We start from the raw sequence: 17979 nt of genomic DNA, 5'->3' as shown, positions 1-17979 counted from the left end.
AGGTGGTCACCAAGAATACAGGAACAAAAAAGTAAGATTTCTGCTAGAATAACAAGATTCTGCACAGTTTGAGAGAATGTAGAAGACCTACTTCCAAACATAGCCAAGACATCCTGTGTGGGGCAAACCATCAAAAGGGTCAATTTCAGTTACTGGATCCAAAAAGCAGAGGTGACAACAGCTGCTTCCTTTAAGTCATGATATACATTAATAATAGGATTCTTTAATTCAACTTATGTATTCATTTAAACTGGTAATATATCCATAGTGCCCAAATTCTAAAATAAAAAAGTACAAAAATATTCAATAAAACTCTCCTTTTTATTTCAATACCCAGTCACCATTCCTTCCAAAAAACAATGGACAATTTCTTATGTATATGCTCAGAAACAGCCAAGCCTTTAGAAGTGCACAAACACACACTTCCTTTTGTCTACTGTATTCAGTGCCTAGAACAGTGCCTGACACATAGTGGATACTACATGGGTACTAGTTTAATGAAAAAATTAATACTATGTACACTGTTTGTATATAAAGCTGCCTCATTTTTTTTTCTTTTTAAACTTAAAAGCTTTACGTTTAATATGCTACAAAAAATACACATATATGTACATTTCACTAAATTTTTACAAGCTGGATATACCCACTTAACCAGTATTCAGGTCAAGAAACAGAAGAAACACAAAAATCAAGATGCCCTACTCGTCCTTTCCAGCACATCCACCCTCTTCCGTCTCCTGCAGACATTTACGGTAATCACGATCCTAACTTCTAAAAACAGATTAGCTTTGTCTATTCTCACACACACACACACACACACACACACACACACACACACACTGAATAGCACGGATTACTTCCATAAGTTTGACTTCTCTCACTTAGCCTTATTTTTCTAAGATTTATCTAGCTATTTGCATGCATAAGCAAATCTTTCATTCCCACTGCCTGATGGTTTTTCATTGTATGGGGTCATTAAATGTACACACCTATTCAATTGTTGATGGAAATATGTGTGGATTCCTACTTGGGGCTATTCTGAAAAGCTACTATGAACATTTCCTGTAAGACTTTTTGTGAAAATGTATTTTCATTTCCTGAGAGTGGAACCACTGGGTCATAGGGCAGGTGTGTGCTATGCCTAGCTTTGCTGGGAACTATGAAACAGTTTTCCAAACTGATTGTATTTATTTATTTGTTTGTTTGTTTATTTTACTGAATACGCGGTCTTCTATTTCTCATCAAATTCATAGTTTTGTTTTAACTATAAAGATGAGAAGTTGCTTTTATATTTACTTCTGAAAATACTTCTGAAAACTATATTAATGCTTTAATATACAATACAAAAAAAGATGAAACAAACATAGGCATTTACAGAACTGCCTATCCATCGTGTCAGATCCCTGTGCAGGGAACAGCCTCATTCATCTGGGAGGACACAGAGCAGTTCTTGTTCAGACATTTCATTTACTCATCCGTCACAATCAGCCTCCACTCCTGGATGGTTTCCTTCTGCTATGAATGTGCATGTCCACTTGTCTGCTTCTTAAAACAGACATTTACTTTCCTCATCCACCAGCCAGTGGAGGAGGACTAGGGTCATGTAGATGATTAATTTGACCCATTCTTCTGGGCAGGGCTTCCTGGAAGCAATAAAACCAGAAACTCAGTTATACCCCAGAAGAAATCTGTAATCAAAGATAATCTCCATGGGGACTGACTTTGGATGTCCAACAATGACCATTCGGAGATGTAAATAAATCATTTGCTTCTTGTTCCCCATCTCAGGAAAGTCTTGGTCCCCACCCTTCTCAGCACCGTATCTCCTCCGTGCCCTGCCCTTTAATGTGACAAGACTGACCAATTTATACCCCACAAGTGCATGAATCTTCCTATAGCCAGACATCCTGGCCAGTAGCTACTATTTCTTATAAGCTGGCATTGTGTCTACATCTGCAGTAACATTAGCTTACAACACTGTTTGTGAGTTAGAGGTACAGGAACACATTCCTCAGCTATATAAAGTCTGATTCTTTTCAATGACTATATAGTATTCTACCATGTGTTCCATAAAGTACTAAAACCATTCTTAACTAACATTTAAGCTCTCTTCATGTTTCTGCTATAATGCTGTAAAGAATAAACTTGTCTATAGATCTTTCCCCATGTTAGTACATCTATAGGACAAACTCATAAAAATGGAATCTCAAAATGAGCATTTTAACCAATATTGATAGAGGTTACACTGATTCTAATTGAATTTTTTCAAACCACAACAGACTCATACCACAACATTATTATAAGACACAGTACACTAAAATGTCAGTTATTCCAAAGTTTCCAACATTTTTGAGCCTCACAATCCCTTTGTAAAAATAAAAAAATATATAACTGTGCTTCTAATATCCGTTGATTGAGAAAATTTATATAATGATGTAAGATCACAGAAACTACCTCAGAATCCCATGAGGCAGAAACTATCTAAAATGAATCATGATGTCACAGTTTGAGGAATAGGCCTTCTCAGTGCATCATAGGAAAGAACAAGGGTATATGCCAAATACATTTGCTCAGGTTCTGCAGGAAGCTCAAAGCCCCCCTGGGTCACCCTGAAAACCAGGCAGACAGACACATTCTCTGTCCCCAAGGCTGACTGCATGACTTGGGGCTGCATCTCTTTCCTAGGCGCCAGCTGTCTATTCTCACCAGGAGAACAAAGGAGGCGAAGTTGAATTCACCATGAGAGTGGGGAGTTTTACTCAAACTTCTCCTAGGTCAAGTCTTCAGAATAAAGCATCTTCGCTTTCTTCAAAATACAGGTCTAAAAAAATACCACTCCCAGGTATCCTACTCTCACTTCCCAGTCAGTATCACAATCGTTTATGATCAATATATCACCCTCCCTTCACCCCTTATCATGTGTAAATCCCAGTGACATTCATTCTCAAATATGCTGCAATGTCCTAAGAATGTCACTCTACTTCATTTTGCAACAAACATCATGTCCAAAAGTGCCTTGGACCAAAGGCCACTGGGGTCAGTAATAGGACTGAAAGTTGTAACCACGATGTGACTTCCACTTTGCAGGCCCAAACCTCTAAAACACACTTCCTTCCAAGAACACTTAAGAAGGGGAAGATGAACAGCCAAGGAAACCGACAAAGTGAAAAGGAAACTTACCAAATGTGGGAAAATATTTGTAAAACAAGTACCTGATAAGGGCTTAATATCCAAAATATATAAAGAACTTACCAGCAACAAAAAACGACCCCCCAAACAATCTAATTTAAAAATGGGTAGAGGAGCTAGATGGACACTTTCCCAAAGACATACAGTTGGCTAACAAGTAAGTGGAGAGATGTTCGACATCACTAATCATCAAGGAAATGCAAATTAAAACCACAATGAGATACCATCTCACACCCATTAGAAGAATCATAATCAAGAAGAATTAATAAGTATGGATGAGGATGTGGATAAAACAGAACCCTTTTGTCCACGGCTAGGAATGTAAATTAGTGTAGTCACTATAGAAAACAGTACAGAGGTTCCTCCAAAAAATTTTTTAATATTTATTTACTTATTCACACAAGAACTGGGGTATAGGCCAGATTCACGGGAGGGTGAGAGGATTCACCAGAGACAGAGCAGGGAACAGAACAGGCAGACCGACGAAATACACTGCTGAGGGGAGCAGCGGGCGAGACAGGAAAGGCCTGCTGTGCCATTTGGGACCCTCATCGGCCGGCCAGGAACGAACCGGTGCTGCAAAGGCTGCGGAGAGCTCACAGCACGGCATTCAACCGCCTGCACCACCAGGGGAGGCCCCCTCAAAAATTTTTAAATAGACCTTCCCTATCATCCATTAATTCCTCTTCTGGGTATTTATTCAAAGAACATAAAGACAATAACTTGAAATGATTTATACGCCCCCATGATCACTGCAGTACTATCCACAATAGCTAAGACAAGAAAATCTAAATATCCCGACAGATAAATAGATAAAAAAAAATGTGGCACTCATATATGCAACGGAATATTACTCGGTCATAAAAAGAAGGAAATTCTGCCATTTGTAACAACGTGGGTGACTTGGAGTGCATTAACTACATGAAATAAGTCACACAGAAAAAGACAGGTTCTGTATCATTTTATATAACTGGTATCTGAAAAAGAACTCATAGTTACAGAGAATATAACTGGGATCTGAACAGACTGATAGTTGATAAAGGCGGGGGATGGACAAAATGGCTGAAGGAGTTCAAAAGATAAAAACGTCAAGTTACAACTTAAGTAACTCATGCGGATGGGATATCTAGCATGGCAACTACAGTTAATGATACTGTACTGTATATGAAAAAGCTGCTGAGAGAGTAGATCTTAAAAGTTCTTTCACAAGGAAAAAAATGTGTAACTATGTAAGACAATGTTACCAGATTTGTTGTAGTGATCATTTTGATAATACATAAGTTTTCAAAACTTCTTATATTACTTTGCTTACACAAAACACCTACATTAGTACCTATTCTAGCTAGTGGGGAAAAAAAAACCCAAAGAGGATTTTCACTTTTACAATGAAAGTTGAAAAGTACCAATAACACCAGGACTGTTGGCAACAGTCTTCTAGAAGCAGCAAGGACCACCAAAATTCTTGCCTGGAAACTACTTTACACAGACTGTGTATATTTAGTGTGATTTAGGTTTCAGGAATTAATATTTGGTAAATTATTTTTTGAGTCTAGGCACATTCGATTTTTTCCATATAAATTATAATATTTGCTGCTCAAATTTTTTCCCATACAAATTATAGTATTTGCTGCTTCACTTTACATCATTTCAGCTTATGAAAGGTTTCATAAGAACTCTACTTTCTGATAACAGGGAAAACCTGTGTATGCAAATAGCAAATCATTATGTTGTATATCTGAAACTAATATGTCAATTATACCTCAGTGTAAAAAAAGGAGGGGTATAATTTAATAGCTGGACTTTATCTGAAACCGCCACCTGGGAAAAATTGAGGTAAAACACAAGAATTTTCCCTTTAGGACTGAGAAGGGAGGACTTAACTCTTCAGACCTGGAATTAGACATGACGAAGATACATAGAGTTATAAAGGGAAAGGAAGCAGCAGGAAGACAAGTTGAAACACAAATCTGCTACTAGCCATGTGACATTCACTGTCATTTTGTGCCTGTGGGGCACCTTTTTTCCCCAAGAGGTACTGGGTAGAGAATTGAGCTCTTAACATGGTGTGATTCTACATATGAAAGGACAAAATGTTCATTTCTGTAGCTGAGTCTTACCACTTATTCTTAAGTCCTGGCAGGAAAGGCTAGTATGCAGCCAGGGCTGTGCTGTTCAGGTTCACGGAAAGAAATAGTGCAGGGCATCCTGCCCCAGGTGCAAGCCCATCAGCAGGATTTGTTCTTACTCACCTTGGTGAGTCAGCACAGAGCTATTTTTGACTGGGAATCGCTGCTGCAATTTCCTTCCCTCAAGTTGGCTTAAAGGACAAAGAGTGGACACCTAAGATTCTTAGAGAGGCACAACTACTTCATCTGCCACGGACTGTCCCAGAGTTTAATCAGGTATGAAAATCTAAGTGAAAATGGCACCATTTGGAAAAGGAGATCCATGACTATAAAGCCATTTGAACAACAGCAGCTTTGCATGGCACAGAGCATGGTGAGACACAAAGACCATTTTTGTCTCTTTCTGGGGACTGGCTGCCAACAATTCAGATGTCCTTTGACTGAGTCCCAACTGCAGGCCCAGCCTCCCAGGGGACATGGCCTGATCATCACTGGGAAAAATAAAATTAACACGACCCTCCTCTGCTTTCCCTTGCTCACCCATATTTCTGCCTCAAAATAATCCCTTGCCTCAAAAGCATTTTTTTAAAGCTTAAAATAAAATCCCATTATTCCTAAAGTATGCTGGAAACTACTTACAGACCAAAAGGACCCCCCCCCAAATTTTTAACATCCTCTAATATTTACAGAGAGCAGACATACCTGGGTGATTTCACCTTCTTGATCAAGGTGAAAACATTTTTCCCTTCACTGAAAGTATTTAGTGTCGAGCCACAGTTATGGGCCAAATTCCAAATTCTATTGTTATTCTATTATAAATCAATTACAACTCTTAAAGGATTGAAATGGAAAAGAAAAATCAAATTTCAAAGGAAAATTAATTTCCTTTCTTATCCTTTTGACAGTACTAAATATTTTATAATTGTAGGCTTATATTGTTATATATTGAATATTGCTGGGAAAAAATTTTGCTTTATGGAAAAAGACATCGCAATGAGATTTGATTCCTTAATCCCAGACACCATGGGTTTGTCACTTGAAGTTTAAATGAGGAGGAACCACAATTAATTAAAGTTTCAGCTAACATGGTGACAGATATGACCACCACAAAAAACCTTCTTTAAATTTAGATGAAGTAAAATTTGAGAAACTACTACTTTTTGCTTCAAAATTCTTGGCAACACACTAAATTCCTGTTTCTCTTCCACATTACTTGTGTCCTCTTATCTTTTTCCTTTAATTATTCCATACACAGCATATCTGTACTTATTGTAAAGCATCTCAACTCTTTTTTAGTAATGGGAAATAACAAATGAATTGAAATACAGATTAGATCACACCTTCTTTCCTTTCCAACTTATGTGCTCAACAGAGACAGGCTCAGAACCTCCTACCCCAACTCACCATTGTGTTCAAGGCTTTCCTTTCCATTGAGACAATCACACACTGCAACTCCCTCCAAGAAGCATCTATAAATAATGAAAAAGGAGGAGGAGGAGGAAGCAGCTATAAATCCCCATGGATCCCTTCCTACCTAATAATTTGACATATAAGATTTCAATTTCCCTCTCATCCCTCAGTGTTCACAAGCCTTTGCTTAAACATATTAAATCTAATTTATATGTTATTTTAATGTTCATTTTCCTGTGTTTTTTTTTAAAGATTTATTTATTTATTTATACAAGCACTGGGTACAGTCAGAAGCGCGGGAGGGTGAGAGATTCACCAGAAGCAGAGCTGGAAACAGAACAGGCAGACTGGCGAAATACACTGCTGAGGGGAGCAGCGGGCGGCAGGAGAGGTCTGTCGCGCCATGTGGGACCCTCCCAGGCAGCCAGAGATGGAACCGGCACTGTGGAGGCTGTGGGCAGCTTCGCAGCCCAGCGCTCAACCGCTGCGCCACCAGGAGAGGCCCATTTTCCTGTGGTTTTTGATTCTATCTCATCGGAAGCATGTGCAGCCTATTCTGTAGAGGAAATTCCCAATTAGAGTAGACAGGGCACATTTAGGTAGATGATGGCTTCGGATTCATTTATTCCTTTATCATTTATTTACTGAGTGCTGATCATGTACCAAGTGCTATTTCCCAGACTGCGGTACAGCAATGAAAAAGATGAAGTTCCTAGCATGGGAAACAGCACACACCGACAACTAGGATAATTATAGATCATGTGAAGAAAATAGGGGAAAGGCTAGACATTGACAGGTACTGGCAGACAGGGTGTGGGCAAAGACAGAACTACTGCTAGGGGGAAAGGATGTCCTGAGCAAACTCCATACAGGCAGTGTGGACTCCACCCCACTCCATGAAGACACTGGGAACTACAAATCCCATGATCACCAAAAGGAAGGTTGCGAGGACCTGAGGGCAGAGGTAAGCAGTTACATTGTTTGCTTGAGTATTTAACCAGCCATGTGGCCGGGGGTCTCTCTTGGCCTGATAGCCCATGTTTTTTTGCCAGCTCGTGGGTCATTGGGATTCCAGGTCAGCAGAACAGGTAGGATGCATTTACGAACTTATCTCCCTCTTTTTCTCCTTTCGTGTATGTCTGCAGTTTAGCATTAATAAGTCCCCTTTAAGCGTGCTGGTGAGGACCCACATTCAGGCAACCCGTTTTATATTGGGGTTGCTCTGTAACACTACAGAGCAACACTACAGAGCTGAGGTTCTCAGAAGGAGCTTTCTAATGAGTGATAATTCATATGGAGACCGGAGCAACACAAGGAAATGATTCTACTGTCAATCCTCTTTTTATCTAACTAACTACCTTGACCTTCATTATTCATAAATTCTGTATTTGTAATTTTTCCTACTTGCTGAAATGAATTTACACTCCCAACTTCAATGCTCTTGGTGATTTCTCATTCACTCACAAATGAGTGTAAGAAGGGCTAAAATGACACAAGTCTCACCTCCAGCTTGAGGTCAAACAAGGTGACACTGGCCTCCTGTTTTGCATTGTAAACAAACACCTCTCTGCCTTCAAGTTAGTGCCATGTTTTTCTCATTTGTGATGTCTGTTGATGATTTTGCTGTTTGACATAGCCCCCAAGCAGAGTGTCGAAGTGCTGGGTAGTGTTCCTAAGTACGAAAAGGCTAAAGGTTGCTGAATAGAAAAAATGCTTGTTATATAAGCTCTGTTCGGACAAGTTATATTGCTGTTGGCCATGAATCAATGCATACATAAATAAAGTCTCCAAGCTTAAACAGAAACACACACGAAATAAGGTTATGCACTATCAGCTGATGGCAATGCGGTCAGAGGCTCAGAGGAACTGGACCTTGCTCGTCCCCTAAGAGCAGCATCCAGAATGCACTTACCCAGCGCTCACGGGACATAACTGATCAGGACTACCACAAGTAATAAAAATCAAGGGTACAGCAAGCAGAAAGTTTTATTTGGGCACCAAATAAAACTTTTTCTCTCTTTAGGAGAGAAAATGCAGGCCTTCCTTGCGCTCAAGCTTTGACTACCAACAGTATCTGTTTCACTGCCATTTTATTTTTGTTACCTGCATTTTTACAGATGCTTCTTTCTTTAGCAAATGATGCTGGCTCTCCTTTAATGTGAAAGGTGTAAAGTTTTTTGTTTTTTTGTTTTTTTTTTTTTGCTTAATAATTGTTTTAGGTTAAAAGGAAGAAAAAACAGGCAACATAGAGAACACGGGAAATAATGAAATGGAAGGCAAATGGAAAAAGGCATGAAGCCTCTACCAAGGGTCATGAACACAGTAGACACACAGTGACAGATTGGCAATAAAATTCAGGAAACACATAAGGAGTTTTGGTTTAACAGTGAAATCATGTGGCCACAGATGAGAAATTTATCTTCTTCTATGACCCTCAGTATTCTTATCTGGACAAGGGGACAACCTGAGAATCACAGCATTACTCCATGATCTAACAAAGGAAAACAGCAGCGTTGCTCAGACTTTGTGGCCCAGAACTCCCTTACACTCTTAAAAGTTACTAAGAAGCTCAAGAATCTTTTTTTTTAACCTGGGTTTCATCGATCTCTATTTTACCACATTAGACATTCAAAATGACATTTAAAAATACTTAATTGTGCATTAAAGTAACTATAAAACACCTAATACAGTTTCACAAAGTACTATGTTCTTATTACCAAAAACTAACTTTCCATACAAAAAGTTATTAAAGTGGCTGAGTTTTGCACATTTGTAAATCTCCTCTATGTCTGACTTCTAACAAGGCAGTCAGATTCTTTTATTTGTGTCTGCCTTCAGTATGTTGCCATATCACACTTCATACAGCATCTGGGAAAATACGCTCAGGAAAAGGAGCAAAAACAGTTCAGTAATGTCTTATAAGTACAGGTATCCCCAGCTTCTTGAAAGTTGTACCATGGAGGGCCTCCCCGGTGGCGCAGCGGTTGAGTGCTGGGTTGCGAAGCTGCCCGCGGCCTCTGCGGCGCCGGTTCGATCCCCAGCTGCTCCCCGGCCACCGGAGGAGGGTCCCACATGGCGCGCAGACCTCTCCTGCCGCCCGCTGCTCCCCTCAGCAGTGTACTTCGGTCCTTCTGCCTGCTCTGCTCCCTGCTCTGGCTCTGGTGAATTCTCTCACCCTCCCGCGCTTCTGACTGTACCCAGTGCATGTATAAACAAAACAAACAAACAGACCAACAAACAAATAAATAAAGCATGCCTCTATACAAAAAAAAAAAAAAGAAAGTTGTACCATGGACACTTTGCTTTATGAAAGTCTTACATTAATACCTGTTTTTTGCCCCAAAAGAAATCGAAGATACTTCTGCATTTACAACAGGTGAAAAGTGAAGACAGCATTTAATGTCGATTGTGCAGGAAGCCCTTGCAGAGGCATCCCAGGCAGCCAGAATAACACCCTAGACTTCCTTCCCTGGAAGCTACTTTATATAGACTACATGTTAGTGTGGTTTTAGATTTGTTGTACAATTTGGTATGATTTGATAGGTTTATTCTGGAAACATTCAAAAAGCTTCCCATATAAATTACTGGTAATTGCTTTTTCACTTTACACCACATTGGCTTACACAAAGCTTCATAGGAATGTTCTGGCTTCGGGAGATGGGAGAAATGTGTACTGCTAAAAAATGTTTAAAGTCAGGGAACCCCTGAAATAAAAGTTTTGGGATAATGATTGTCAGAAGGTAAGCTTTTAGTATTCTTTTCCTTGGATTCTTAGTCTCAAAGTTATCAAAACATATTATGTCTTCAGTTCATCACTACTATAGATCATAATGCCTCATACAGAGATGATCAGTAACTGTAACTGCTGTTGCTTCTTCTGATTCTATAATCATCTGTGTGATCTTCAGCCAAGGACTCTTCAGTCTGTGTCAAATTCAGAGGATCCATAGACGAAAAGAGCCTATTTCCTAACTGACACTTAGTGTTTACTTCAATTATGACTATACACCATAAATCATAGCTGTACGAGCAATACTTGTGATAGTGTCACCAAGGGAAACCACACATACTTAGGTTATCCTGGAAAACTATATATGCTTATACTACTAATCCAAGAGTATTACAGTTCATGGACCTGTCACCAGATCTTGCTATGTAGTGCAATAATAAAGAAGCACATATATTACAGTATCACAGATTTTAAAAAATATCTTGGTAACTGCATTTCAATACAACTAGTTTAATTTTCAGTGCTTTGTAGCTGACTTTATGAACTTGAAAATATTATTCTGAGAAATGGATCCAATGGCTCAACCAGATGGTAAAAGGGATCCATGCAACCAAACTGGTAGAACTGTGTTAAGCAATTCACTTTACTCTTGAGGTACCAAACTCTTATCTTGCAAAGGAAACAGAAGTACATCTGAGACCCATCTCACCACCAGCACTGCACCTGTAATACTTGACTATGGTGCTTAAGGAGAGGAAGAACAGCAAGGAACTGAAAGATTTATCTGAATGCATCAATAAAGAGCTACAAGAACTGGTTTCAATTTTTACACCAGCATTTCAGAAGCTACAGAGTTAAATGCTTTTAGACTGAGTGGGCATACGCAGATGATGAGTTATGGTAAAAGAAACCCAACTACTTTTTATCACATTATAAAAATATCTATCCCAAATTCCAATAAATGATAAATTGTTTTGCAAAGAAGCCGTCATCAATATAATCTGGACCAGTTCTTGATATAGTTAGTAGCTTGTTTGGGAGATTAAAAGTAAATATTTCAAGAATCAGAAGCATAATCTTCATACTTATCATTAATATTTACACACAAATCTAAACAGGTATTTTATATCTCTGCATCTTCAAACACCACCAAACAAACAAAAACTGAGAGACAGAAAGGGAAAGAATAAAGGAAAAGAAAATAAAGAGAAGAAAGAAAAAGTAAGAAACAAGTTGCCCATACTCCAGGGAAGAGCACCTGTTCTTAAGCACTCAGCTCTAAGCTCTTCACACTGGCTGCTAATGGGCCAGATTTTAAAGAAGCAAGACTATTGGTCCTTTCACTGCCTGATGTTGATAACACACACTGGTCATTTAGACTCACTTAATGTTAGAGATTGAGCCAACAGTGCTGTTTAAGTACTAAGGAAGCCCAGACAGATTGCACTTCAGCCCCTGGAGAAAATCGAGGCTATGGCAGGAACAACCAATAACGGCACCAAAATAAAATAAGACAGTAGAGACAGTTAACTGCTGGGCACAAGTCAAATTGAGACCAGAGCACTGCCCTCACATGTTGAACCATTAAAATGATTCAAAATGGCTATCATAGGTTTCCTTCATCCAGAAACAAAATCAGATTGACAGATTCTAAGATGTGGCAGCTGCCCCCCCAGACGGTCCAAGAAGTCAATCTTCCCAGTTGTAAAAGCATCTATTCCATGCTTCCTTGTTTTCTCAGCGGCATACCTATTTTTTTTAATTTACAAAAATAAAAAGTCTGAAGGCTCTCACTTCATCCACCTAACTGAATAAAACTCTTATTGTTGCAAGTGAGATGCTAAAGCCTAAATAGCTTAAAAAAAAAAAAAAACCAAAACAAAAAACCAAAAAATACCCACTGCATTAAAGGATAGTAGAATTTATCAGCTTTAGAACATCACCCCATGCAAAGGACAAGCAGTAACACTGTATTCCTGGTATCTTGTTTTATTGCATTTTGTTTTATTGCACTTCAAAGATAACTGCTTTTTTTTTTTAAACAAGACCCTCCCCATCAGCAAAAAAAAATTAGGTTCAGATGATGGCTAGCATTTTTTAGCAATAGAGTATTTTTATTTTTTAAAGTTTTATTTATGCATACAAGATCTGGGGTACAGGCCAGAGGTGGGGGTGGTGGTAAGAGGATTCACCAGAGTGGGGAACAGAACAGGCAGACTGACTAAACTACACTGCTGAGGGGAGCAGTCGGCAAGACAGGAGAGGTCTGCTGCGCCATGTGGGTTAGCTCCCTGTATGGATCCAACTCGTGCTGCACAGGCTGCGGATAGCTTCAAAGTGCTGTGCTTAACCCCTTGCGCCACCAGGGAGGCCCTCGCAATAGAGTATTTTTAAATTATAGACATTGTTTTTTAAGACACAATGCTATTGCACACTCAACAGACTACAGTATAGTGTAAACATAACTTTTATAGGCACTGGGAAACCAAGAAATTTGTGTGACTTGCTTTACTACAACAGTTGCTTCATTGCAGTGACTTGGAAACCACATGACAGATCTCCGAGGTGTGCCGTAGACCTCTTCCGTGACAGGAATACAAAACCATAACCTTCTGATTCATTGAACCCAAGGGTAAGAGGACAGGTGACAAAATAAGGTATTCTCAATGCAGGAATTGTGAGCAGGTCTGTGAGGGTGAGGTGAGCAGCAACTCTGGAGTCACTGGGAAGGGATTTAAGCCTGGGGGGAGAGATGGATTGTGGGATGCAGCGGTGGAGGGCACTCTGGACAAGGAAGGAGGACAAAGGAGCAAAGTTCCAAAGAAGGGAATCTCCCCAGGGGAATATTACACAAGAGCAACAGGGCAGTGTCTGCACTGGAGGGTTAAAGAAAGAAACCTGAGCGATAAGGCTGATAAAGATATGTTCCGCCAGATTAGAGGAACCTTGAAAGTTGAGCTCAGTTTAGACTTTACCCAAGAAGGCCCAGCAAGGACTCCATGCAGGGAGGGGGAAAAAAATCAAGGTGTTTTAGGAGTAAACAATGGAGATTTAGCTCATCAGCTAATCCACCCTCCCAATGGGTCCTTTGTCAAATCCAGATGAATTATCTAATTATGTCTAGTGACATAAGTGCCCCAACTATGTACTGGAGCAATCTTGCTACCACCCATACCCTAGAAATGCAGCTCAAATATTTTTCTTGACTGATGGTAAGCAATTCCATAACCTGACTCCAGAACAGGAAATGAAAATTTAAGAGAAAATATACTGAACTTGCTCCTATGGCTATGGCACTAAAAAACACGCTTTGCACTAAATTAGGCCATAGTCATGAAAGTTTTGCAAACAGGTTTTTATCTTGTCAAACAAGAATTAGAATTGATAACTCTTTCGGTAAGTAACCTAACGATGAGGCGCTGCTAAATATGCTTTCATTTGGTAGTTAGTACTCAATAATATGAAAAAGCAAAGACGTGGATTCCATTTCAGAGCACTTCACTGCCATAACTGCTGGCTGCTTACTAACCTGCACCTGATTAGGCAACCATGTGTGTGTGAGTGCGCGTGTGTCGTCCTGTGACCAAATCTTATAAAGTGGTTGCCAGGGGCGGGAGAAACAGCACCTACCAGGTTCTGAGTGTGGCCACAGCAAAGTGCACGCATTCCTGAAAAATTTCCATTTATTCCAAAAATCTTATATCTACATATACATACACATATAAAACAAAGAACTTTAATTCACCTACATTCTAGTTTTCCCTCCATTCGGAGAAATTTCAACATACACACATAAAGGATCACAGTGCAAGAATTCTTTAATACAAGCGTTTTTTGTTGTGGTTATATATATATATATATATATATATACACACACACACACACACACACACATAACCCACTCATAGTTACAGCTGAAGAGCACCTAGAGATGTCAAAAGTATCTCTGAAACTTTGCTCTCAGAAAGCAGAAAGCAAGTTCAGGGACAGTTTCCTACTCACCGGTGAGATGAAGAAAACTGGGGGCAGGGAAGGGATTGAAGTAGATTAAATTACAAATAGGCCAAATGAATGAACCTGAGAGGAAGTGGGAAAGTGTGTTCAACTGTGTTCACATTAGGGAAGTGCTTGCAGTTGCACCGTCACAGCAGACGCCCCCCGCTAGAAGGCAAAGTCTAACCAGAAGGAAACTCCAGGCGCCTTCCTCCAGGATAAAAAGGGAAGGACCAAGCCTATCACCTGAGTCAAAATCCCGCAGCGAGTCGCCATCAAACCAAGCCCACAGCTACCCCTTAGCCCTGGCACGAATGCCAAGTGTCCAGCACCGGAGCTGCCCCAGAGTTTTAGGAAAACAATGTCCTCCTCTCATCCCAGGGCAAAACCCAGACTCAGAAGGTCTTCAAACCTCTCCATACAGGCGCCTTCAGGGGGATGAGCGTCCGCACCGTCAGCGCCGGGGTGGCCACCCCGCGCCCCGCCACACACTTCCTGCCTCTCCATCAACCCCACACCGCAACTCAGCTTCCCACTCGGCCCCCAACTGTTATCAGGACCCCAGTCCCTGGCAGGAAACAGGGGGGAGGGCCCTGTCTCCTCAACTCCTCACTTAGGGGCTTTAGGGAGGAAAACCCGAAAGCAGGGGCCAGCGAGCCACACTCGCATCCCGCCTTCTGCGGCGGTTTCGGGCTGCGGAGCAACCCACGCGGGCGCGCGGGGAGGCGCGCGCCAGAGCTGGGCGCCCCGATCAGGAGCAGGCGAGCGCCCAGCTTTTGACGTTCCGGGGTTCCGCTGCAGGATCACCCGTCCCGGAGCCCCACCTCGCTCTTAGCCACCCTCACTCCCCAAATCCCGGGGTGACCTTCCTAACAGGGCTCTGGGCAGCGCTCGGACCCCTCGACTGCGCCCCGACTGCGCCCCCCGGGCAGCAGCAGGCGGTGGGAGCCGGAGCGCCCGCGCGCGCCCCCCGCGGCCCCGCGCCCGCCGCCCGCCTGGGCCCGCAGGAGCCGCGCCCGCGAAGTTCGCGGCGGCCGCCCCGGGGCGCGGAGGGCGCGCACTCACCGACCCCGTACTTCTGCCTCTTCGTCGGGATCCAGCGGGCCATGGCGGCGGCCTCGCCCCGCGGCGGCGGCTGCAGCGGCTACAGCTCCTGGGGCGCCCGCGGCCGCCGCGCCGCGCTCCTGCACGCCCCGGGCTGCGCCGCCATGTTCCGAGAACTTCTCCGGACCCCGCGAGCCGTCGCCCCGCGGCGCCGCCAGCGCCCGCACGGGATTAGCTCCGGCTCGGGTCCCGGCCGCGATCACCTGCTGGGCCCCGCGGCCGCGCCCCGCGCGCCCCTCCCGGCGCCGCCCCGGCCCCTCCCGGCGCCGCGCCCTCCACCCGCCAAGGCCGCCTGCGCGCTCCCCCGGGCTCGGGAGCCGCGTCCAGGGCGCACTGGGGCGCAGCTTCTTCCCTTTTGTGCTTTGTCCCCCGCCACCCCCTCCACCCCGCCTTTTCCACCCGGATTAGACCCTGGAGGCTGGATCCCGCCGGGCGGGTTTCCCCCGCCCCGGTCCCCCCCGCGCGCGCCGGGAGGGCTGCGCTGCGGGCTCCGGGCACCCCCGGGCGGCGGGTAGCGGGTGGGCGAGGAGCGCGGGGTCCGCTCCCACGGGGCGCGCCGGAGCCCCTGGGGAAGTGGAATGAATTAGTAAGAGTGGCTGCTTGCCTGCCCCGGGGCACCCCGGTGCCTGGCACTCAGCGGGCGCTCAGTAAATATTTGTTGAATGAAGGAGCAGTTGCCCGCTGCGCTCACCCCCTAGAGCTTTAACTGGCTCCGGGAGAGCCGGAAGCTGGTGGACTCCGGGGCGGACCGCGCCCCCGGGGCCACTGCTGGCGGCCTTCAAGCAGGAGCGTGTGTCTTCCTGGGAGTGGACAACTGGCACGAGGGACCCGGTCTCCTCGGAAGCGCCGGAGAGTTTCTGAGTGTATATGCTCCTTGGGCAAATCACTAGAGAACCCTAACTGGGAAATCTTGCACCCCAAAACCTCAGGCCTCCTCCCCAACTGAAGAAATTCAAATCCTTTTGCTGGGGGGGGGAGTAGAATACACCCCTTGACCTCTGCTTCCCAGCAGAGCAGCAATCCAAAAAGCAGCCCTGCACGACAGGGACCTGGCATGTTCCAGTCTTTTCTCCTTCACTGAATTTTGTGTTGACAAAGATGAAAAGGAGGAGGCAGCCCCTGTCCTGTGTGAATCTCCCCTCCTGGAACTCACTTCCTCCTCAAAAAGGAAGCTTGGATCTGAGGTACAAGACCTCCCTTGCCCCATACATGAAGTGTTAAAATAGAAAAAACACACCCAAGGTGGAGTCTTAGATTCAACCTCTCCCAAAGTATATTCTTTTTTTTTTTTTTTTAAGATTTACTTATTTATGCACACAAGAGCTGGGGTACAGGCCAGAGGTGCAGGGGGTGAGAGGATTCACCAGAGAGAGTGGGGAGCAGAACAGGCAGATGGACTGAAATACACTGCTGAGGGGAGCAGTAGGCGAGACAGGAGAGGTCTGCTATGCAGTGTGGGTAGCTCCCTGGCTGGCCAGGGATCAAACTTGTGCTGCAGAGGCTGTGGATAGCTTCACAGTGGTGTACTTAACCCCTTGTGCCACCAGGGAGGCCCTCCCTAAGTATATTCTTAAATCAATCTGGAGTTTGCTAACCAGCACCAGGGTGCATGATAAGACCTCCCTGACTGCCCCCTAGGTAAGGAGACTACATGAAATAATCTTTTGCTAAATAACTTCTTACCCCCCCCCACCTTTCCCATTTTGTCTAAGTCCTTGCAAGATCTAGATGGGATGCTATCTGTTTCATGAATCCTTCAATAAAGCCAATTAGATCTCTAACTCTGTAAATTTTTTTTAACAGAAGTAAAATGTCAGAGTCAATGAACGGTTTATTTTTGTTCATTGAGAAAATGCAGCTTGAAAGAAAGGTATTGTCCTTGGAGTCTGCGAAGGTTTCTTGCCTATTCATGTTCCACATGAAAGAAGGAAGATCAAATGAACATATAATAAAATAGTGAAACTTGGTTGAAGAATCAGTGTATTTGAATTTTGGTAACATTTTGCAAAGGTAGGCCTGAAACTGAAAAATAAAGTCCCCTTAGTAGTGGGTAACACCCAGGACTAAAATTCTTTGCTGCCAGCAAATAGGCATTTATTCACAAAGTATAATGATAATTAATTTAAGACATCTCTCACTTTAGACTTAACATCCAGAAGGAATTCCACTATTTCCCCCCAAATAATTTCTCATTCTCTGCCAGTGACGTTATGATTAACCTTATTTCCCAGGTTACATAATTCTGTCTTCTTTCCACACGTATGTACCTATTATTTAAATTTAATACATATCCAAGTGTTAAATGCTCATCCAGACAATTGTTCTAAGAACAGGGCCCAACAGTGAGCAGAGTCCAGCCCCTACCTCATAGCGCTTGCAGTCCAGTGGAGTAAGACAGTAGACAAGCCTCTACCAAGTCACCTTCAG

General features: G+C 43.0%; 1 protein-coding gene across 1 annotated transcript in view; it reads right to left on the bottom strand.

The window, feature by feature from the left end:
* Nucleotides 1-15750, bottom strand: part of DOCK5 (dedicator of cytokinesis 5) — a gene marked incomplete at its 3' end in the record, with an annotated part of 171200 nt that extends 155450 nt beyond the window's left edge. Inside the window, exon 1 of the mRNA XM_084246201.1 lies at nucleotides 15514-15750. Within this exon, the coding sequence (XP_084102327.1) occupies nucleotides 15514-15556 (43 nt within the window). The 5' untranslated portion in view covers nucleotides 15557-15750. The remainder of the gene's footprint in view (nucleotides 1-15513) is intronic.
* Nucleotides 15751-17979: the final 2229 nt, after the last annotated feature.

This window comes from Talpa europaea (genome assembly GCF_964194135.1).
Source record: "Talpa europaea genome assembly, chromosome: 10".
Taxonomy (NCBI): Eukaryota; Metazoa; Chordata; class Mammalia; order Eulipotyphla; family Talpidae; genus Talpa; species Talpa europaea.
Note: the sequence above shows the minus strand (reverse complement) of the source record. Positions and strands in the feature narration are given on the sequence as shown.